This window comes from Suricata suricatta, chromosome 8, assembly GCF_006229205.1.
Source record: "Suricata suricatta isolate VVHF042 chromosome 8, meerkat_22Aug2017_6uvM2_HiC, whole genome shotgun sequence".
NCBI classification, from domain to species: Eukaryota; Metazoa; Chordata; class Mammalia; order Carnivora; family Herpestidae; genus Suricata; species Suricata suricatta.
In genome coordinates this window covers 56,970,141-56,995,240 of record NC_043707.1, presented here as the reverse complement: position 1 = coordinate 56,995,240, position 25,100 = coordinate 56,970,141, and the positions used below count along the sequence as shown (strand labels likewise).

The following is a 25,100-nucleotide window of genomic DNA, read 5'->3' as shown; positions in this document are numbered from 1 at the left end:
ATGTTAATTACTGTATTATAATATAGACTTGTACTCACTTTAGAGTCATTTCAAAATAAATCCAGACAGAAATGTTGTTTGCCATTTCAATGTGGTGATGGGCAACTTCAAAATAGGGGAAATGCTAATGAAATGTTAAAGATGAAGAATTGCAGGGTAGAAGTCCTGGAGCCTCTGAGAAGATGCTGGTGTGATTTATCCACATGAATAAAGTAGAGCAAGGATGAGAGGAGGCTCCCATAATAGCCCAAAACTACTGGCAAGTGAGTACTCTAAGTGGAAGGCTCATAGCGCCTTGGAAGACTTTGCCGTCCCTCATCCTTTCCTTCCCTGCCTAAACACAGTGACATTATTCATCAGTTCACAAATGACAACTGCGAGGGTGAAACTGGAGAACTACTGTCTCAGATGATTCATCATGACATGAGGGAATGTCTTCTCACTTATCCAGCCACGGTGGCTGTATAAACCTTGTAGATTTTTCTTCTGGGTCAGGATGGCAAGGAGGGAAATTAAATTTTCTTAAACAGCATGGAATTTTCATATTTTATAGAAGAATACTGGCATATTCAATATAGAAAATTTGGAAAGCAGGTATACATATTAAAAGGAAGGAAATCATCTGAGTTTTACCACCAAGAAATAATTATTATTTATATTTTCCTTTAGCGTTGAAAAAGGATACCACTTGTCATAAACATTTCTACTTCTTTCTTAGTTTAACTTCACAATTACATTATGAGGTGTTCATCATATCACTATTCTGTGATGGCGTAATTTTAATGTTGTCTAAGATTGCATGTGAATTTAAATGCAATGGTTGAAAACATTTTTTTGACATAATACATACAGCATGGTGGCTCTTAAACCAAGGAATATTACACTTATGGGAATATTTTAAAACATAGTGATGTCTGAGTTAACACTAGACTAAAATCAAAATCTCTTGAAGTTGAGTTGAACATCAGTATTCTTTAAAACACTTGCCTGTAAAATGCATGTTCATGTGAAAAAATAGAAAGTATACATTTTGGCTTGAGGATCAAAGATGATTCTACTTCTTCCAAAACAATGAGTAGAACATCTTTCACCAATTCTTTGATCCATTGTTAACCACATGCAAGTTCTTTTTTAAACTATTTTTTAAGTTTAATTCGATTTATTTTCAGAGAGAGTAAGTATATGAGTAGGGAAAGGGTCTGGGGAGGGGAGAGAGAGAGGGAGAAAGGAAGAGAGAGGGGGGATGGTGGAGGGAGAGAGAGGGAGAGGGAGAGAGAGGGAGAGAGAGAGGAGAGAGAGAGAGAGAGACAGAGACAGAGAGAGAGACAGAGAGAGAGAGAGAGAGAGAGAGAGAGAATCCCAAAGCGACATGGGACTCAAACTCATGAACTGTGAGATCATGACCTGAGCCAAAACCAAGAGTCTGATGCTTAATCGACTCAACCACCCAGGTGCCCAATCACACTCAAATTCTTAACCCCTAACAAATGTGCAAGAGCTTGAAAAACTGCTAACTCTGCATGGTCAAGGGGAGCAAAGGGGATAGGGGACAAGGGAGAGTGAAAAAGGATCAGTGTACCCCTCTCCTGGTTGTACTCCTAATAGTATATGGATATGCTTGAAATGTAATAGAATCCTCTAATTTTCTGACATAGATGATTAAAAAAATTTAAATGACAATGAAACATCATTGCAAGAGCACCTGTGAATTTAAAGTTGTTCACTGACCTTTTCTCCTGCTTGACCAGAAGGACCTGGGTCTCCAGTTGGACCTGCTCGACCCTTAGGTCCTTCAGGGCCATCTTCTCCTCTTGGACCTACTTGACCAACTTCTCCCTAAAACACAGAGAGACAACATTCTTATAATTTAAAATATATTGAAGATTGAATAACAGAGATTACAGTCTATCAGAAAGTCATATTCTTCAGCTCTTCATTTGTTTCCTCATGTTTAATTTATGACAGAGAGGCTTGAAAATGTTTGACTTCATCAACCTTTAGTAAACAGACAGCGGGATATAGTTTGACATTTGAAAGCCTAAAGAAGCCCGATGCTACCAACTTTAATATTAAAGTAATTTTAATACATCTGTGTTGCAGGGAGAAGGAAAAAAATAAGACCCAGAGTGAGATGGTATAGGGTAGCAGAATAATCAACCCCCAAATATGCCACTTTGGTGTGAAGATTATTTTGAAGTAAGAGAAACTGAGAAGAAGCAGATGCAGGAGAAGCTAAGAGCAAGAGAGAAATTTCCGAAGGTGCCCTCCCTCCCGTCTACAAGGCAAGACAGATTTCATCACTAGAGACAGCTAGACCCTCAGTCTGAAGCCAAAAGCACATCAGTGGAATCTAGACAACAAATTTCATTAACTAGCCTTTATCTACCATTAGTTTCCAACGTATCTGCCTTCCCACAGTCTGCAGCCCTAGACCCTCAAAGTCCTTTTCCTTGTCATCTCTCTAAAAACTTACTGTTCCTTTGCTAAAATGCCATATAAGCACAAATTCTAACCACCCTTTGAGTTAATTACCATGGAGTGGCCCCATGTGTAAACCTGGGCACATGCTAGAAAACTTGTTTTCCTTTTGTTAATTTGTCTTTTGTCAACCTAATTTTACATGGCCCCAGCCTGAGAACCTAGCAGGTTAGTAGGAAAAAGTAATTTTCCTCTCTGACAATAGCAATTTTGGAAATCAGTGTTTGGAACACAGGAAAAATGCCTCCATTTTAGACTTGGTTTTCACATTTATAGTTTTAGGGACTGAAATGTATAAGTTATTGCCCTCATTCTGGAAACAAGCATTATGTACATTTTAGGGAAACAAAAAAATTCTGCAGTATGCTTCTTTGCTTAGATATATTAGGTATTATGGTGTTAGATAAAATAAATCTTCCCAATAAAACATTTAGTTTAGTTTACTTTGGGTACCTCATATTCCAGACATTCATTACCATAAAAAAGCATACCACTTTTATGCTAAAAATTTCAAGATCACTAGTAACGGAAGTTCAAGAAAGTTGCAGATACAAGGTTTCCAAGCAATAGCTCACTAAAAAATTTAGAAGTAACCTATCAAACCACTGCTTTTTTTCACTCTTTATTTATTTATTTTAAGAGACAGAGAGGCAGAGAGAGAAGGAGAGCAAGAACCCCAAGCAGGCCCTGCACTGTCAGCACAGACCCCAATTCAGGGCTCGAACCCACAAACTGTGACATCATGACCCGAGCCAAATCCAGAGTCAGACATTTATTCTACTGAGCCACCCAGGTGCTCTCCAAACACTCTGATCCTCAATTAAGAAATGCTCTATAAACAATACTACTTAAAATACATACACATACACACACATACAGGCTACAGAACATATGGAAATTTAATATAATACCTGAAAGACTTTATTATCTCCACAAAAATTAACATGTCTAGTCTTCATACAAAATCAAAATGAGCAAAGTTTCAGATAGTATGAACATTTTTATTTATTCTGTGCTTTCCATATGTAAAGACAAGAATATATACACATACTTGCTCACATATACACATACATACAAATGTTTGTTCTAGTATGAATTTTCCTCTTACTTACCCTGTCACCTTTAAGACCCATGTCACCTTTAAATCCTGGAAAACCATCTTCACCCTAAAAAATAAAAGTAATAAAAACAGTGTGTTTAATGATTTGTTTAAATGAATCTAAAATAAGGCTGTATAAAATAGGAACACTGATAATTTAGGGAAAATTGTTTTGGGAAATGTGAATCCTAGCTGTGAAACCTCCTTTTCCCTCTTCTAATCTTTAATGCCTATATCCTCTCCTTTTTTTTCTTTCATTATTGGCAAAAGTATACTCCAGGAAATTTTTCTATATTATGTCAATGAAATCTTCTCTGTCTCATGGGGATATAACCATTCTCTTATAATAACATGTACTCTATGCCATTTGAACACATAAAAAGTAAATATTTAAATAATTATCATTTTAACTGTGAAATACAAGGATTTCTGACTACCAAACAAAATGTTTTACCCTTAATTTTATACTAATTCATATCAAAGAATGTTATAGCATGTATTTTATATCATGTGCCTTAGATAAATGCCTTCTAGCTCAACTTTTGTTCTATATTATAATCTCTTTCCAGATGAAAAATAAGCAAACAAGTATTCTTCTTCACATGTCAATAGAGAATGTTCATTATCATATCAGATCAGTAATACTGAAAACTGGGCTTCCTTTAATAAAGAGAGCAGAAATATTTCATACCATTCTTAGCGAATTTTAGACTTTCAAAAGCAAGCTTCATAGGGGTGCCTGGGTAGCTCAGGTCTGTTAAGCATCCCAGTCTTGATTTTGGCTCAGGTCTTGATCTCATGGTGAAATTGAGCCCCACATTCGCTCTGCACTGGGTATGGATCCTACTTAAGATTTTCTCTCTCCCTCTCCTCATCACCTCCTCAAAAAATTTAAAAATAATTAATAACTAAAAGTAAGCTTCATGAACAAATGTACTGTCTCTTAATTTCAAGAAACAATTTAAATTCCTAAGGAATAATCATTCAATTTTTCAATAACATTAATTGAGCATTACTCTGTTCTGAGTACTATGTATGGAGTATTTTGAGATTTTTGTTTTAACAGTAAAACCTAAGGTAGAACATCTGCATTAACTTTGATACAAATGGAGTATCAGACGATAAAGACATGCAGACGATGATGGTTCTGGTGTTGGTGTAGTGAGGCAAGAAGTTAACTGAAGAAGGTTTGATGGGGGAGTTGGTATCTTAATTAGGAGTTAGAGAATGGCTATGACTTGAGGAGTTTCAGGAGAAGACATTTCAGGTAGAGCACGAGAACAGAGCTAGGAAGATTGGCACATATACTTCCACATTCTGCTGCCAAATGACCTCTATAAAAAACAACACTGATCACATAATTTTTACTTTAAAACAGCTCAATGGTTCCAAGTTGTTAATCATGAATATAAGCTGACCCCTCTCCCCTTCTGACCATGATCCAGCCCCTGCTTGTTCAGTTTGGCAGTCTTATCTTAGATCTTGAATCCCCCCCATCCCCTACCCAACACCCTGAAATTGAGTTCCAGAAAAAATTAATTATCTATATTTCCATTGGTTGCCATTGTCATACACACACCACAAACCGTTTTCCTTCTTTCCTACCTTTACTCTTCTTTCAAGACTCAGTTCATAATTCTGCCATGAAGTTTTTTATGACCTAAGTCTTTCCCCCAACCTTGAAATTGACCTGACTTGTGTGCTCCCACTAAACACTTATTATTACAAAAACATGCCATGCTGCATTTAGTAGATTAGAGTTATTTCTTTTATTAAATGGTAGAAAACAAGACTTATGCCTAATTAGCCTCTGTACCTCCAGTGCCTAATACATTTCTGATCCTCAATAACCATAGTATTCTATAAACATTTACTAAATGGGCATTTACTAAGTGAACATGCCTCAGTGTGTGTTTAGCAAGGTATGTTAAGATCCAGAACATATCAGGTAATTATGGATATGAGATTTAAACCTGGAAAGGGGATCCAATCTGGTATCTTACCTAAACCTAAAAATTCTGACAGGTTTAGAAGTTTCCTTTAAGACAAAAGCATGATGTTTTCAATAGTCTGGCTATAAAGTGGCCGTGTAAGTAGGATTATTTCTGTACTGAAGGCAATTGGGCAATAATAGAGACTTAAAAGCTGAAAATGACCATTTAACTTCCTATTGACTATTGTCTTCGTTACCTTCTCTCTAGAGAGAAAGGTAATTACACAGTTGCCAAATTTAGTTTAAAGAACACTGAAATCTAAGTCAAAAAATCAATAACAGATTTTACGATTTTTCCAGGCAGAAATTTTTATTTTAGGAGAGAACATAGTAGAAGCTATAGTATAGCTATAAGCTACTTCTCGCACATCTTTGTTTTCAATACACTCACAATTAGAAAATAAATTAGAAAACCAAATAAGAAATAAATTATGACTTAAATTATTAGATATATCCTTATTTAAGTGGCAATTTTTTAAAAACAAGTGACTCTATCAAGTTACTAATATTTCCAGTCCTAAAACTATCAGATCTGAATTAATCTTCAGAAAGAAAAAAGGAAACAGTTTTAGAGGATGTGTAAACAAGAAATTCACATATGCCGTTATGGGTTATGTTGCTTAAGGTCTAAGGAACACATCTGTGGCACAATGAAGTCTAATATTAGAGTACTAACTTGCTCTTTCACCTTAGTTAACAATTAATGTTTTATCTCTTTTGAGAGAAATGGTCAATTATAATACATTTTCAAAAAAACAAAAATAATAGACATTAAAAATCACTAAGATTTAATTATTCTTCACAGAGTTTGAAAATAAGAATATATATTAGAGAAAAGTTTCCATTAACTTTTATGTAAAGTTTATCTAATCTAGGTAAGTGATACATTACTAGATTTGATAAAATAACAGGTTTAAAAAAAGTAAAAGATATAAAAATGTATTGCTGAAAAACACCTTAGCAATTTTTTTAGGACAATGTCCTCATTTTACAGACAAAATGAGGCTCAAGTAAATTAGATAATCTGCCTCAGTTTACCAGTCTACCTAGTCTGAGAATTAGAATTGGAACTCAAATTTTTATAGCCTGTGTATGGCTCTGTGCTGACAGCTCAGGGCCTGGAACCTGCTTCAGATTTTGTGGCCCCCCTCTCTCTTTGCCCCTCCCCCACTCATGCCCTGTCTTTCTCTCAAAAATAAACATTAAAAACCTTAAACAATAAACATTTAAATTTTTTAAAATTTGTAATTCTTTTTCTCTATATCTACTTGTTGTTTCTGAGATCACACACCATTCAAAACAACCAATAATCTCTAATTGTTTTTTTACATATAAGCAGCATACATTATTTTTCTGTGTGAGTTTCTCTTCACAGGTATCTTATCATCTATGTTCTTACGTGCCTCTGTTATTTTATCACTGCCTCTTTTCCAGCAAGTGGACAACTTTCCCATCCCAATTAACCTTTCCTTTAAACACTCTTTCCTAAACTCTTTGGAAGGCACTTATTGCAGAGAAAAATTTTAATTAACTGTTAAATGTCTTAACAAGAAAAATTCCAAACAGAGAAAATACTCATATGTGTGTATCTACATAATTATAAATATAATTTTTTTTGTACAGGCCATCTCCAAATAATTAGAAATTCAACCCTGTCTGATCAATCTTTGTGCTCAGCTACCAACTCAACAGGACATACACTATCCTGAAGTTTATCTGTGATGATCAGAATGAACTGGGTTTTTCTTCAAAGTAGCTGAGTTCATTTCAAATGCATAATAATTTTTATACAGCAGAACTGAATATAGTTGCATAACTTAACAACGCTTCAGTATATTACTTTTTATTTTTTCAGAAAAAAATTATAATGGCTATAATAGGCCCATCTGTTAAGTCCTTTTTATATCCGTTCCTTATTGATATCAAATTCACACGAGGTGCTTTTTCTTGGTGTTTTTAATAACATTATAAATATAGGAATTAAATTACCATTAAAATCAAAATTTATATTCCCCAATTTCTCCACAAAACTATAAACATTTTATCCTAAACTCTATTTTTTAAATACAATATTGTATTAACAATTAATAATACTGCCTGTGAGTAATGCTATTTTATATTTATTTAACATTTGTTTATTTTGAGAGAGAGAGGGTAAGGGAAGGGCAGAGAGAGAGGGAGACACAGAATCTGAAACAGAAGCCAGGTTCCGAGCTGTCAGCACAGAGCCCGATGCAGGGCTCAACCCCACGAACCGTGAGGTCATGACCTGAGCTGAAATCAAGAGTCAGGCGTTCAAGCAACTGAGCCACCCAGGTGCCCCTGCCATTTTACTTTGTCACTGAAGGATTTGGGGGCTCTACACTTATAGTAAACATTTATTTAAAAAAGAAAAATCTCAAATTCAGTTTCTTTTTCCAAGGACAATTAAACTACAAATGCTCTATGAAAGATTTCACATTCTTTCATTCACCTCTGCCCAGTTTTAATCTTTATTTCCTCTCATAAATATTTTTGTTTTGCATACAGTGTAATATATAATATTTCCTCTTCCCTCAGTTGATTTAGGGTACTTCTATCTTTCATAATTTGAACTGCATTTCAGCTTAATTTTGGGGATTTCAGTAAAGAAAGAAGGGAATACACATTCCTCTGTTATGCATATAACTGGATATGTACAAGCCCTGTAGCTAATTTATGCATAAGGCAACTCTATGATTTATAAAAGGTAAACACATATTAAGAAAAAAGGGATACAGGAATAATTCTGTTTATGGCATATATTTGCTTCTGTTCTATAATTTAGTCTTCATCCCAGGGTATATAATATTTTTTCAAAAAAGTTTCCAGGATACACAGTACAAGTGTCTGCTATCAAGTAGTTACTTAATGTATTGGGAAATGAAATATCTGTTGAAAACATTTAGATTTTTGTTCTAATAGATATATAGCAATTAAAATCACCTAAATAAATTCTATCTTACCTTTTCACCTTTAGAACCCTTGAGGCCTCTGACACCATCTGCTCCCTATAGAATCAATTAGAAGGATGAATAATTGTAATGATTGTAATATTTTGCACTGAAATTAAATGGTGTGAAAAAAAAATAACATTTACCTTTACTCCTCGGGGACCAGGGTAACCAATAGGACCCTGGGGACCAGGAGGACCCTGAAAAAGACCCATTGATATTTAAACATATAATATGTTGAAAGTGCTACTCATCCACACAATGTAATTTTACCAAATAATCTACAATAAAATGATATTTTCTATTACTGGTAAAGATTATTTAATGTTTATCATTTGTTTCTGAAGTCAGATATGATAAACCATGTGATTAGCCCTATTACTCCAAATTTATTATATTATACATGTATGCAAAAATAAAATAAACATTATCAAGAAGATGATCAAAATTTTATATTTTGCACAGCTGACTTCACTTAATTACCTTACCTAAAGACAACAATTTAAAAATAATAAAAAATTTCTATAGTAATGCTGTCTTCTAATGCTATTTTAATAAAAATCTAAAACTACCAAACTGATCCTACCCCCTTCCCTTGTAATCCAAAATAAAATAATAAATAAGCTCTTATTCTAATAATTTAGATATTTTGATAATTATTACTCTTATAATTAAATCTCCCCTGTTTAAAAGATACCAGAGAGTAATAATGTGTAATTGAAATGACATAAATAGTTTAATGATATTTAGTAAGTTGTATCTAATTTTATTATAATCATTTATGGCCATTCATTCCACATATACTAGCTTTGCAGAATCTGGATTTGAATATTTATTTAAAGTAGAGAATATACTCTAACTTATAAAATTACTATAACAAAACTAGAAGTTATCCATCTAAGACAACATCTGTTTTTTTAAGCCTTGGATAAAAATAACTACCAGAGCATTACTTGTATTTAAATGACAGCAAAAGAAATCTTTAGAGAGTAAAGACATATTTAAAGAGAGAAACAAACTATTTTCATGTACTTACATCTAATATTCCTATCCCTAAGTGGTCATTAGAATATATATATATATAACTATATATATAAGACTATATATAACTAGAATATAACTATGTATATAACTATAAAACTACATATGTATGTATATAATAAAGATGACCAAAGTAAAGCATTTTCTCTTAGACATAAGGTCACAGGATTCTACATATATACTTTGTAACATACCAGAGCACCTTTTTCTCCAGACTGGCCTTCTTTTCCAGGATGACCCTATATTTAGCAAAAACGTATACTGGTAAGACACAATATTAATGGTAGTTTATAATATTATTAAATTGTTCCTTTTTTTCAAATCTATGGTTTCAAAAGATACTGAACATTTTGCAACAGTGCATATGGCCCTAAATAGCATAACAAACTATAGCATTTGGAAGGAAACATAAGCTTAAATTGTATGGATGAAAGTTTCACCAATTACATAATGTATTTGAGAGTTTAGGAAAAGTACATAAAACAATACAGATATTCATTAACAATGCAACTCTGGTATCAATAACAGTTCTTATATAAAGATATTTTAATCTGATTTCTATTTTGCATATTGATCAAATAATGCACTATGCATCTCAAGAGGCAGCTAAGGCCTATGAATGGGACACCTGAAAACACAGCCAGGCCGTAAGGACGAACAGTGTTAGTAATAAAATCCTCAGGATTCAGTAAACAAAAATGTGTGAGTCCATCACAATTGTACCCAATAAAAATTTTATATTCTAGCTCAAAAATCTACGTAGTTTGAAGAGAACAAAAGAAGAAGTAACTAATTTTTATGTATAACAACTATAGAGATAATATAATTACATTATTTATTATTGCATTTGGGATACAGTAAACATTGCTATATTTCTAGAAGGAAGAAATCCCTGGAGGCTGAGGAATTTTCATGGAAGGTGTTGGAGATATTTACAAATGGTGAGAAGTTACCCCTTGGACCTTCAAGATAGATGTATTTTGAAAAAGAAGAGAGAATGGAAAAGCTCTATGAAAAAGAAAACAAAAAGCCTCAGGAAAGGTATAAAAATAAAGACGATCTGAGAAGTGCTATGAGAAAAGTGAGTGGATCTGTGCGCCTGGAACTAATGGTGCATGAGGAAGCCAGCAAATCTGAGAATCTGGCACCAGAGCACCAGAGTGAGTTTATCCAAGAACCACTGCATGATCATCAAAGATTCTGCAATATGGAAGTAACACGATGTGACGGTATTTGAGAAGGATCAATGATTAATTACTGGCTCAATTCGTTTTTATTATTAGCTTCAGAAAATCACTTCTAAAACACATGTAAAGTCTGTTTTGGAAGATAATATGTAGAAATGTTAACGACAAGTAATCACCACTTACAGGAGGCCCATCAGCACCAGGAAGTCCTGCAAGTCCTGGTCTTCCTTGGGGTCCCTAATCAAACCAGAAAGAGCAGGTTCTTTTTTAAACTAGAATAATGAAAACTCTGACTTTTATGCAGGAATATACTATTAATGAAATTCTTAACTTGAGTCACTGGCTTTTATCTATAATCAACAAACATTTAAATAACTTTTAAACATATGTGGAAAATGATAGATATAAATGAAAACCAAATTTGACATATGTCAAAAACATGCTAGTTTTGGCCTGCTTAGTGGTCCCAAATGTATCTTTTTTAATGACGAAATTTGATTTTGCATACCACAGTAAACTAGAACTCAGAGATTAAAAAAAAAGCAATATAGATCAGATATATATCAATTCATATCACTGAAAAATAATCACTGCACATTTCTATCATAGATACTAATAAGTGCTAATTCAAATAATTACACTGTACTATTTATGAAACATAACATTTAAAATATGTTAAGAAATTTATTATATTGTGACGTTTATTCATAGGACACAAAGAAAAACAAATCTAGTATTTTGATGTCAAAGAACATAACCTAATATGCAACTAACAAATAAAAACTAAATAACTATCTATTCAACATATTATTCTAATTTCCATTTGACCACAATGGGTTTCAAATCTCTTTTAACATGACATTACTACAGTTGGAACATAGTAAGAATCACTATTGCAAAAAATAAACTCTCTTGTATTAGGAACATGGGCATTCTGCTCAGAATAATTAACGTAGCAAGTCTGCAGAGCCTAAACAAGTATTGCTTACTGATCAAGTTATTATCCAGAAGTTAGAAAAAATTGAAAGGGAAAAAATACATAAGCAAGCCTAGATAGTGGACACAATTTAGCATTTTTTCATTCCCAGAGAGTATTTAGGAAAAGCATTATATTTATATAAATTGATAGTATAGGGTGTTACAAAAGATGTGACTTAAATCACAATAGAACAACAAAATATTGAAGATATACTTTACATTGAACAATTTATATTTTATAACTAAGGTTAACCAGATCTCATTTAAAAGATTTAAATGTTTCAATCCCCTTTACCACTCTGAAAGTCATTTTAAGTCAAGCAATCATTGTAAAACACCATATTTTTAAAGGCATTATTTTGTCTGTCACGTGTATTATCTTTTGATCTCAAGACAATGGTCCTATTTCTTCAAAATAAGATGTAGAGTACAAATGCAGAACTATTCCATTAATTATTCTTATCAGTAGATCCCCCACTTGCATGCACACATTCCCTCTCTCTCAAAAAATAAAACAGAATACAAAACAAAACAAAAAGCATTAAAGAAAAAAGAAAAGTCTTAGAGTACAGATGTGAAATCACCTTTGGTACTTTATGTCTTAAATAGATAGGACAGTTTCCAAAAGATCTCTAATACTGTGCCATACAGAAAATATCCACAGGAAAAAGTACTTGAAAGACAATTTAAATTTGATGTTAATTCTTACAACATAATAATAGAATAAATAACTCCATTAGAATATTACCAAACTATGTGAATAGATATTTTACCAAAGAAAATAGAGAAGGGGCCAATAAGTACATGAAAAGATGCTCAACACCACTAGTGATTAGGGGAATGGAAATTGATGGCACGATATGATAACATTTCACTCCAAGAAGAAGGATCATAATCAAAAAGAAAACCCAACATTCAGGAATATCTAAGGAAACTAGAATCTTCATATATTGCTGATGGGAAGGAAATAATAGTGCAACAGTTTGGAAGTTTTTTCAAATGTTAAGCATTTCATTTACCATATAACTCAGCAATTCCACTTCTATGTATCTACCCAAAAGATACCAAATTTGTCCACACAGTGTCCTATATGCAAATATTCATAGCAGCACTATTCATAGCAGCTAAAAAGTGCAAACTTGTAAGTCCATTAGCTGCTCAACAAGTAAACGAAATGGGGTATATTCCATTAATGGAAGGCATTTGGCAATTAAAAAACAGCAAAAAAAACCCCAAAAAGATGTATGCTGCAACATAATAAGCCTCAAAAACTTTAAGCCAAATAAAAGAAATCAGACACAAGGTCATATATTTATTTTTATGATTAAAGATTAAATTTACATCATAAATTCATTCATGAATGTCATTCATATTAAGTGTCTAGTAAAGACAAATCTATAGAGACAGAAAACAGATTAGTAGTTGTCTAAGTATGTGGGTAGAGCATGAGTGCAAATTGACATAAAGTTTCTTTCTGGGGTGGTATAAATTGTCTAAAAATGTGATTGTGGCACAACTCTATACATTTACTGAAAATTATTGGCCAGTACACTTAAAATGAGTGAAACTTTATGGTATGAAATCACACCCTATAAGGCTGTTTATTTTTTTAAATAATAATATTCACAGAAAGTAACAAAGGGAAAGGGAAAAGATATTAAAAAGAACCTGTCAACACTGTACTATAACTTTAGGGGACAGGAAATATTACTTAAGGAATGTGGCAGAAGAAATCAGAGAGAAAATCATCGCTTTAATTAATGTTTTATTCTTGTTTTGATCCAGACATTGAGTTATTAACAAGAACATCCTTTGCCATTTATACATGAAAAATGGTGGGACTCATAACTTCATCATTTACCCTTAATCAGATCTTGGTAAAAAATCCCTATGTCACTGCAAATCTAATGACATTTTTTAAAATAATGAGGAAAAAAGGAGAACCAAAAGGAAGAAAAAGCATTCATTCATATCAGCACATTTGTAAAATTAATATAGCTGAGAATATCACATTTGGAAGCTATCCAAATGGAAATGTGTGAAATTTTATCATTTATACTTCAGAGATGTATGAATGGCTTCCCCTCACACTGTACCCTCAAGGTTTCACTCTGGATTATTTCCTTATGTGCTGAGCCATCTCTACATCTTGTCAAAAACAGAAGGCAAGGCATTGGATCTGCCTAAGATTGACAACCTGAAATTGGTCACCAGACATTACTAGAACAGCAGAGTAACTTACTTTTTCACCAGGAGGACCAATTGGACCTTGTGGACCAGGAAGACCCTATTTTAAAAGAATTTATTTCATATGTCAGGAATCACTTCATAGGAATGAATTTTTTAAAAAGTAAAATAACCTTCTATTTCACATGCAATGAGTTACGAGAATCTGCGTACATTCCCCACATTTCCCAGAAAGTTTTGGAACACTACGAGGCATTTACACAAGCTACTCTTTTGACAGCGTGACTGTAACGTGATCCGATTCAGACCCTTTCTGCAGGTGTGGCTTTTGTCCTGACATTCCATGGACACCGAGTGACTCATTTTATTCTTGGAAAAAAGGGACCTCTGCAAATTTGCTTACTTTCTTTTAAAAGGGAAAAAAGAATCACCTTCCTACTTTCACATTGTAAACGTTTTCAGCCTTGCATAGAAAATTTTGAGGCTGTCAGTTTTCTCACGAAAAGATACTATCTTACCCCATTATCTCAAAGGAGCTGCAGCAGCTCAGGACTTACCTGAGGTCCTGGATTCCCTTGCTGACCTGGAGGTCCAGGCTCCCCTTGGGGACCCTGCCACAGGAAAATATAAAGAGTCTTTAATAAAGCTATTTCTCATAGTTTTTTATTTCCTTCTCAATTGAAAATCAGTCCCTAAATCAGTTTTCCCTATGGAGACTCTGTAAAATCTTGGCAAATATTAATGCTAGCAGAACTTGATTGACTTAGCAAAATTGTTGTAAGAAATTTTTATTGTAGACTTAGCAACAAAAGTGGTTTGTTAGAACCTAGATGCAGAAATAAGTTATTTTACAGATGTTATCTACATACCATATTTCCTTTTGGTCCTGGTGGGCCATCCACACCTGCAATACCCTTCAATAAAGAAAAATATATATGTGTGTGTGTGTACATATATAATATATGTAGGTGTTTCTAAGTTTAAATGCTACAACAGAAAATCCAAAAGGCTAACCTAATAGCATGGCACCCACCAGCCTAAAGTGACTAAACATCATTTTAGAACTTGGAGGAGATAAGATAAAAGGCAAGGTCTATACTCTCCATTCTGTGTCCACATTAGAGACAACCTAGAAGCACTTTGCACTGTGTGTTGGAAATTTGACATTAAACAATAAATTAGATAAACAAAAAGAGAAAAAAAAAGGGGTAGAGTGGAGAATGATGAGTGTAACCAATAGGCAGCATCATTAGGTCTCAGAACACAAAAAGGCAGTAAATACGTAGCTGTCTACTGAAAGCTTTAAAGAGTCTGAAAGCAAGCTTTTCCTAGAAAATTCTGAATATTTCCAGTAATACATACAGGCTGCCCTGTAGGTCCTGGAGTCCCCCTTGGTCCCAGCAAACCTCGTGGACCCTAGAAGGAAAAAAAAAAAAAAAGCACATCCTCATAAGAAATATGCTCAAAGTACACTTCCATCTCCAAAAAAGTTTTAATGCAAGCAATGTCTGGAGTAAAAATATCTATACATCTTTTCTTACCACATAGTAAGTGGTATTTAAAATACCATTTTTATGTAAAACAAATACTTCATGTTTATACTGATTGAAAAGCCAGAATGGGTAACAAGGAGTTTTAGCACATAAACTATATATCTTTGATTCTATAAAATTACATACAAATCAGTTGGGAAAGTTTTAAATAAAAAATAGTTTAATATTTTAGGTTACATTTTCTGTTTTGAATGGCAATCCTCAATCTTACTAAGTCTTATTATTCAATCAAATAGAACATACAAAAAGAAAAATCCTGATTTTCACTCATTGCATATTTAGGTAAATTCCTTCTTGAGAGAATATTCACAAAGGGAAAAATCAGACAGCTGAATAACTATACATACAGATTATAGAAGCCATTTTCCTAAAATAAGATTTTTTAAAAATTATTATTATTTAAACCTAATCGATATCTTCTTTTCTTTTTTTCTTCTCCTCTATCTACTCCATCTTTTTTTTCTTTCTTTAGATAAATCAGTAATTTATCGCCTCTCATATTCCCTTGAGTTATTATGCCTTTGAACTGACAGTCTCTATAATGTGGCAAGCTAGGACTGAAATTAAGAGGCCTGAGTTCTAGTCTGGTGTTTTGATTAACTAGTTTTGGGTAAACTTTTCCAGGTCAGTTTCCTCATTTATATAATTTGGTGGAAAAAAATAATATAATTTAGCACATTTTATCCTTATATATGATACGTACTAAACCCGTATTTTTTGTTTCTTCTGCTTATGAGATCCATTTATCTTAAATATATAGTTTCTGGAGCTATTGATGATATAAAAAATTTTTTAAAAAGCAATAAAAACTAGTAAGTCCCTTGGCTGAAAAGATGTTATTATCTTTCCTCTGATTTTCTCTATAACTTAGAACTCTATGAGCCCTTCTTTTAAAAGGTTTTCCTGTAACAACTACCTGGTTAGTGTAGGTAAGACTGCTATAATCACCCGAGTTTATTAGTGACTTTATGTGTGTCACCAGTCACTATTCTTCCAAAACAGGGTATTATTTTAAAAGAAATAAAGTTGCTTACAGCTTCACCTGGAAGACCCCTTGGTCCGATTTCTCCATCTTCTCCCTGTCATTGAAAAAATGAATGGTAGGGAAATGCAATTAGACAATTGTCAATTCAATGAGACTTTGTTCTCTTATGTTTCCATTTTAAATATTTCTTAAAAGAAATGAAGTTTAATATACCCTCATTCCATCTTCTCCAGGGGGACCAGGAGGACCCTGGGGACCCCGTTCACCCTGTTAAACAAATATAAATATGATTAGGAAATGAAATAAAGCAGAATATTCAGAGGTCTACACTATAGCTATCCTGCTGAATATAACAGACCATTTGGTGGGAAAACTTAGGCTTTCTTAGATGTCCTCCTCAGAACACTGCAAAGATAAATCATATTTTACATTAACTGATTTCATATATTACTATGCTAGAAAATAAGTTCCTTCAATTTTAAAAGCAAAAAGGTTCAAATAAAACACCTAACATAATTATTACAAACTAAAACATTTAGAAAATTATTTTGCTGAAGATTCTTTTAAACAGAGATACACTTTATTTTAATTTAATTTAAATTTTTCTGCTTTTAAAATCATTTATAACAAATCAGCACAACTCCAGATTAAAGAAACTTTGGATTTTTAAAAAAAGAATACTATATACTCCTTGTGGCATATGGTAGGTATACACTAAATATCTTGCTAGGCATCCATAGTGTTCTTGTTCTCTTTTCTTTTTCTTTCTTTTCTTTTCATATTCTCTAATTTACATAAAAGTTGTCTTATCTTCATTCTTAACTTCTGGAGAAGTAAAATGTGAAGGTCTGAGGCTGTTCTTTGTCTGAGAGACTGCCTCTTTGCTTAATTTCTCACTAAAAATATCCCCTACAGTCCTGTTCAGCATGGCGGTTTATTTAGCTTTTGCAAATTATAAGCTCTTGTATTGGGCTACAAGCTCATACTATCACAAGAAATAGCCTGTGGTGTCTCTGTCTATGGGGACCATTTAACTTAGGATAACAAAATACGGTGTCCAGTATATTAGTGACAGACTGCCTAAAGAGCTTCTATTGAGTATATGTCCACAGGTAAATATAAGAGGGAAATTAAGGTGATATCAAAAAATAAGAGGCAAAATTAAATCTCCACTCTGGACTTTTTATAAATATATCTTCCACATACATGTACATAAAGATTATGCCAGAACTTATATTTGCATGATTAATGTCTAAAGCTAATTAAAGAACTCATATTGGTATTGCATGTATAATTCTATTTGTGTAATTCTATTTATCATTCTATGATATATAATAGATTCATTAATTTACTAAATTATTGGCTTTACAAATATTTAAATTATTTTTTAAATTCCTTTAAAAAATTTTTTTAAGTTTATTTACTATTGAGACAGAGAGAAGCAGAGTATAAGTGAGGGAGGGACAGAGAGAGAGGGAGACACAATCTGAAGCAGATTCCAGGTTCTGAGCTGTCAGCACAGAGCCCAACGCGGGGCTCGAACCCACAAGCCGCGAGATCATGACCTGAGCTGAAGTCGGTCACTAAACTAACTGAGCCACCCAGGCCTCCCCCCCTCTTTTTTCATATATCTTGAGGTCTATTGATTCTAAAATAGTTCATAATATTTCTATATTATCCCTGCATGCAAAGTAACAGAATGGTATTTCTTACCCTGTGACCTTTGTCACCTGGCAGACCTGGAAGTCCATCAAATCCTCGATCCCCCTGTAAAATCATCATCATCATCATCATCACATTCCCAATCTAATTCTATACTATAATTTAATTGTGAAATACTTATTGATATTAAGAAATTCTGTTTTAAAATATAAAATTTTCAGAGGTGAACTGACATACACGATCTGAATATAAAAATGTCTGAGCTCCTGACCTTTGCCCCAGGTTCTCCAGGCATCCCTCTTCCTCCATCAGCACCTGGACGACCCTGGTAATGCCAAGAACATGACTAAGCAAAAAGGATTCCTACTGGCACAGAATAAAAAAATAAATAAAAAATAAAAACAGATAACTGATGATTTCAGATACTTCAAAATACACAATGAAAACCAGTCATACCCTTTTTCCAGGTTTTCCCGTTGGACCAGGTGGGCCTTGAACACCACGAGGGCCCTATATCAAAACATCATCATTTATTCATTTAATGGAATTTTTTATCAATAAACTGAATCTCATTGAGAGAGAGAGTTTTAGAAATTTATATCCTCTTAGTTTTACCTTCATCACTTTAACATAAAGAGAATTATTTCTTATGTAAAATCTCATATAAATCAGAAGGCAAGAGAACAATTTTTTAAAAGGTTTCTCACAACAAGAAGAATCATTTTTGTTAAGTTTCTAGAAACAGCTGATTACATTTAAATAAAAGAAATAGGAAGTGATATTTTAACACTAAAATAATCCTCAACTACTCATTTTATTCTCGAATATATTTATTCCTTGTTTTTTTTTTTTTTTTAACATTTCCTTTGAAAACACTCTTAACTACCCATCTCCTTTCTCTTTTCACTCACTTTTCCTTTCCCTTTCCCTTTATTTTTTTGGAGATTCTCTCCTATGTATTTATTCTTTTATTTGGCTTATCACATGGATTATAATTGCCAGTTTTCATAACTGAATCTCCCATTAAATTGTTAACTGCTGTGGGTTTAGACTAAATCTGTCTTTCTCCATTGCACTTCTACAACTTAGCATAGTAACTGATACATCTTTCTTTCAATCTTCTACAAAATGCTGGAGGATGATTTAGTGATCCCTAATGCAAATTATTGCCTGCCACCATGCCATGTCAGATCACAGGTTAAAGATTCTCTCTTAGAGCAGTACAATTTAATGTTATGTTAACAAACAATGTCTTATGTGGAGTTTGATCCACATGTTTTTAAAAAAAATTATAGTTAATAATAGATCAAATGTAGTTCTAGTGTAAAAATGATATAAGCCTTTGTATTTACTTAATTATATCTTTTTAAAAGTTAATTTAGACAGTATGCATAGAATGAGTGTGGTAGCAAATATAACACGCATTAGAAATTATAAATAATTCTTATCACTGTAAAATGTTGATTTTAGAAATATGAAATTAAGGTTGTCTAATAATTGGAGTTTAAAAGAACATAGGTTTTAGAGAAAATTACTGCTGTGAAATTACTCTACCCTGTATCTCAGCTGGAAGGCAAAAGGCAATACTAACAGGACAAACCTTTGTTTTTAATGAAAGTGATCCTTCTTCACCTGATATTGTATCTCTTTGGACTTGAGTCAAGGAAAGCCATAGAATCCATGAAAACTACTGTAAAATGTTTTCATATTTGACTATTTTATAAAGGGATAAATTTGATGAAAAATTTATAAATTTTACAAATGATTAAGTTCCCTAGATTTTCACATAGTGACCTTTCAATATTTTTATGCATTCTCAGTTAAGTTCCAATGCTCTCCATACTCCTAAGGCAATATTAGCCATGCATGCAGCCAAGCATGAAAAAGAAGGCTGCCATGTTCTTAATCACCCAAATATTTTTCTCAATTTTCTTTGATTTTTTTCTAATTCCAAAACAAACTGTAATGTGTCCATACAAAGGAATACTACTCAGCAACAAAAAAATGAACTACTGATGCACTAACTGTGATGAATCTCAAAGGCACCATGGTAAATGAAAGAAGCCAGTCTTCAAAAGGATACATAATGCATGATTTCATTTACACAATATTCTTTTTTTTTAATTTTTGATTTTTTTTTAATTTTTAATGTTTATTATTTAGACAGAGAGAAAAGAGCATGAGTAGGGGAGGGGCAGAGAGAGAGGGAGACACAGAATCCAAAGCAGGCTCCAGGCTCTGAGCTGTCAGCACAGAGCCCAACGTGATGCTGGGCTCAAACCCATGAACTTTGGGATCATGACCTGAGCCGAAGTCGGACGCTTAACCAACTGAGCCACCCAGGCGCCCCTACAGTATTCTTGAAAAGATAAAAGTGTAGTAATAAAGAAAAGATCAATGACTATCAGGTATTAGGGGTGGAGGAGGAAGATGTGTCATACATAAAGTGTTGGCTCCAAGAAATTATTAAGGTTATTGAGCCATTCTCTATCTTGATGATTATGGTAGTGGTTACAATGAATATATTTTGGTGTTGAAATTCATTTTCACCTTGTAATATTTTAAAAATAAAATTATTTTTATTTATCTTTTTACACTTATTTATTTTTGAGAGACAGAGAGAGACCGCATGTGGGGGAGGGGCAGAGAGCAATGGAGACACAGAGTCCAAAGTAGGCTGCAAGCTCTGAGCTGTCAGCACAGAGCTCAACGCGGGGCTTGAACCCATAAACTATGAAATCATGACGTGCGCTGAAGTCGGACACTCAAGCAAATTAGCCACCCAGGTGCCCCCCAAAAATAAAATTAATTTTAAAAGAAGGAAAATAATTAGTGGATGGCCACTTGAGAGTTCCTGCAGCCCAATCTGAATTTCCATTTATTGAGTAAATCAAGAAGAATTTTCATTTGGGCACCTGGGTGGCTCAGTTAAGTGACCTACTTCAGCTCAGGTAATGATCTCAAGGTTCATGAGTTTGAGCCCAGAGCCTGGAGCCTGCTACAGATTTTGTGTCTCCCTCTTTCTCTGCCCCTCCCCTGCTCATGGTTTGTTTTTAATTTTTTCCTCTGTGTCTCTCCAAAATAAGTAAATGTTTAAAAAAGAAACAACTATTTTTATTTAAAAATAAATATAGTTTGGAGGTGCCTGGGTGGCCCAGTAAGTTAAGCATCTGACTTCAGCTCAGGTCATGATCTCGAGGTTTGCGAGTTCAAGCCCCCTGTCAGGCTCTGTGCTGACAGCTCAGAGCCTAGAGCCTGCTTTGGATTCTGTGCCTCCCTCTTTTGCACCTCCCCTACTCGCACTCTGTCCCTCTCTCCTACAAAAATAAATAAACATTTAAAAAATGTTTTGTTTTTGTTTTCCAGAATGAGTATCCTTCCTAATGTGCTTATATTGAATGTTTCTACTTCCTTATTATCATTAAAGGAAAAATAATACTTTTAATTTGTTATCATGTAAATATAATCTAAAATCTTTTCTTGATATTTCAGCTCAGATGTTTTCAATACTCATAATTTCCTCAATTCTACAAAAGGTTTGAAGTTATCTTCTTTAAAGTATGTTAAATATTGTTTCTGAAAGTATATGCTAGGTTCACTTTCCACAGAAAATATCCTGGGTTTGAGGCAGGGCTACTAAAAAATACAACTGCAGTAGTTCTCTGCTCTGTACAATCTCAAGCCAATTTAATATTCTTAAAGCCTATTACTATCAAGACTTTCCTATCCCAGCTTATTATCTTCTTTTAATATTGTTTAAATTAATCAAGTTATTGGCAGTCAACTGGCCACTAGGGATTTTTCAATTAAAGGAGGTGATGTGAACTTAAAAGTAATGTCAGTAATTTCTTTACTAATAAAACAGATGGCAGATACTTCAATTACCCTACTAGGTAAAATTAAGTCAAAAATAAAATAAGTGAAATAGATTCATTTTTTACCTGAGGACCTGGATCACCACTTTCACCTTTGGCGCCGGATGAACCAGGCCCCCCCTGTAAAGAAAAAGTAAGGCTATAATAATTTAATTGAGTAATAATTCCCTAACCACTTTCATCCTACCATTTTCACGTGAAATGGTTAAATGCTGTTTAAAATACATTTCATCAAATTAGTGTAATTTAATTAATCAATACAATAAAATTTTAAGTCTTTTTATTGAAATACATCTTTTCTCAGATTTTGAATGTATTCCAGTGTGAAAGCTATATTTAAAAGTCTACTTCACACATAATTACACTGAAACCAATTTCATGAAACCACATTGAAATTTTCTTTAATGTGTGTGTCATCACAGTACTTATGATTATACACAAGGTATTATTTATTATGAAGCTGTGATACAGGACCAGAGGCAACACATTTTTACGGAATCAGGTGTGTATTGAATCCATTTAAACAGCAAGGAGTTGCCGAAATGCTACTGCTTTTATACTCAGAAATTTCTCAGACACTGAATTCTATAGCAATAAAATGTCAAGAACAGATGCTGCCACTATCATCATAATTGTCCTGAAATAAGGTCAAAGCATTTTTCCCCAAAATGGTTTATTTCCCAGAAGAATACGTTCTTATGACAAAAACCTCTCACAAAAGTTTACTTGACTCAAAAAGTGCAACAAAAACCTAGCACATTAACTAGAAAAAATATAAAATCACTTTATAAAAGTGTCATGAGTTTTAAAGATAAATACCGGACTGTCCATTCCCCTAAAAAGCTTTAGAACATTAAAATTGAACACAGTGTTAATAGTTACTTTATACCAAAGAGGTATATTTTAGGTGTTTAAGAAGTTTCTGATTTATTTAAATCAATACATATTCAAATAGTAGTGCATTGAATCATTATACAAGAAGATCAAAACTGTGCTAAGTCTGAAAATGCTAGCTATCTAGAGCCTCCTGGTGGCTCCAAAGTAAAATAACTAATAATCTAACTCCTAAAAAATACAAAAAAAAAAAAATCAAATAACATGAATATTTTAAACTTGAAAATTATAGAATAGCCTTCAAGCTCCTAATTAAGAATTCTTGCACCTAAGGTTTTTCAAGAGAAAACCTGAGTTCTATATTAAATTAGATTATTAATCACTGAGTTAAAAACAATTATAGGACAGTTCATTTGTTTTTAATTAATTTACTAAATTATATTCTCTCAAATAGGCACGACCTACTCAGCAAATTATAAATACTTTGTCTAAACACTCTAAGAATTATCATTCAATAATTGACAGTAACAGAATAGGAAAAATAACCACAATATTTTCTGTTTCTTGCATACTTATAGCCTCCATTGTCTCAAAAAGTAATTGGAAAATACGATTGAATTAAGAATTTTTCATTGGAAGAATGCATGTTTGTATCTTAATACAGTTATGTAGATTCTGTTTCTTTTATATGAAATAAGGCTCTAGAATTTGACAATCTGTAGTAATTTGATATTTTGGAGCAAAGGATAATAGAAGAGAAAATGGTGAAAAAAAACAATATGATGTTTTTCTCTCAATACCTACCTTTAATATTTAAGGAAGCTAACTCTTTCCATAACAAAGACTTAAGTAGTAAAATTAATTAGTCTGGTATCCAATGTATGATACTGACAATGTGTTCATGGCTGCCACTGTTTTCTCTCTGCCAACAAACTGGGAAGGCTGACGGTCAACGACTGCTGAAAACAGGAATCTCTAATGGAACGTGCTTTCACTATTTCTGCTCATCACTGCCCTGACCCTCTACAGATCCTCTGAGCTTATGCTTCTCAGGATGATATATAGGAAGATTCCTTTGGGAATAGCAGTTTTAGAGATCCTTGATGATATTTTTACATTTTGTAACATATGGCAGTATTTCCCAAACATGCGTGCACTCATTAGAAATATAGTTTGCCACTTCGAATCCTGAATCTTTATCATCAAAATCTCAAGTTCAGGGTCCCAGGAGTTTTTATTTTTAATAAAATAAACAGATAATTCTTCTGCTCCAGATTTATAAAACATTAGCATACTACTGACTTTCCTCAATCATATAAATTTGAGTTATCACTAACAAAAAATGAAATATTAACTATTTTATCCTTTGTCAAGTTGCATAGAATCTTCCATGTTTCTTATTATTTTGTCAGACAAATGTTCTACAGGAGCCCACATGAGCCCCTTCAAAATATATGAGATGTACAAACTTTGAAGACTGAATTAGAATTACCATAAATTTATGCAGACTGAATAAAGTATATGAATAAAACTATTCATCACCCTAATAAGATCAGTTAAACTAATTAGAAGACTATTCACTTAATGTAAATGTGAATAACATTGTTTTACTGTATCTACTAAGTAAATCACATGTAAGATTTTAATGTTCATAGTAACAATTTCTATAATACCATTATTTCAATAAAGCATACTGAAAGCATATAAAATCATATGAAAGAACAGGAGGAATAGCATTTTTTATATAGAAGAATAAATAAGATAGAAATTATTTATTCAATTAATTCTAAGATCACTCAGAAGCGAAGTTGGTTTCCTGCAGTCTTCTTTTCCTTTAAGGAAAAACATGATTTGAAAAGAACCTCTGTGTTTTTTTGTGAATTGCTACACTGCTCAACATTTGGTATATGTTTCAATAATGTGAAGATATTTTAAATTAACCACTTGGAAAGTATTAGCTTGTTAGCATGCTTGTATGGAAAAATAAAACACTGTCATTTTCAAAAAGTCTCCAGAAGACAAATTACTCTAATATCTGAAAACTTTGTGGAATATGGAAGGCAAACTGTTTAAGCCAAGTATCCTGCTTGCTCCCTAAATCATGGAATAATTTACCTGACCTCAAATACCTTTTCCTTTTTTAATGAAAACTCCATGTAACATTAAGACTCAATAATTTAATGTAAAACTGAACTTTAATAACAGAATATTATGCAAATAAAGTTTAGTTATTATAATTCAAAAAATTAGAGGATA

The 25,100-nt window shown here is 33.0% G+C and overlaps 1 protein-coding gene across 4 annotated transcripts in view; it reads right to left on the bottom strand.

Moving 5' to 3' along the window:
• Nucleotides 1-25,100, bottom strand: part of COL11A1 (collagen type XI alpha 1 chain) — a 209,939-nt gene that overhangs the window by 99,659 nt on the left and 85,180 nt on the right. For all 4 annotated transcript variants that reach the window (XM_029949164.1, XM_029949166.1, XM_029949163.1 and 1 more), the window contains 16 exons: nucleotides 22,077-22,130; nucleotides 18,592-18,645; nucleotides 18,407-18,460; nucleotides 18,187-18,240; nucleotides 16,687-16,740; nucleotides 16,523-16,567; nucleotides 15,298-15,351; nucleotides 14,805-14,849; nucleotides 14,493-14,546; nucleotides 13,991-14,035; nucleotides 10,954-11,007; nucleotides 9,778-9,822; nucleotides 8,689-8,742; nucleotides 8,555-8,599; nucleotides 3,591-3,644; nucleotides 1,729-1,836 (listed from right to left, as the gene is read on the bottom strand). In XM_029949164.1, coding sequence (XP_029805024.1) covers nucleotides 1,729-1,836; nucleotides 3,591-3,644; nucleotides 8,555-8,599; nucleotides 8,689-8,742; nucleotides 9,778-9,822; nucleotides 10,954-11,007; nucleotides 13,991-14,035; nucleotides 14,493-14,546; nucleotides 14,805-14,849; nucleotides 15,298-15,351; nucleotides 16,523-16,567; nucleotides 16,687-16,740; nucleotides 18,187-18,240; nucleotides 18,407-18,460; nucleotides 18,592-18,645; nucleotides 22,077-22,130 — 873 coding nt within the window. The remainder of the gene's footprint in view (nucleotides 1-1,728; nucleotides 1,837-3,590; nucleotides 3,645-8,554; nucleotides 8,600-8,688; nucleotides 8,743-9,777; nucleotides 9,823-10,953; nucleotides 11,008-13,990; nucleotides 14,036-14,492; nucleotides 14,547-14,804; nucleotides 14,850-15,297; nucleotides 15,352-16,522; nucleotides 16,568-16,686; nucleotides 16,741-18,186; nucleotides 18,241-18,406; nucleotides 18,461-18,591; nucleotides 18,646-22,076; nucleotides 22,131-25,100) is intronic.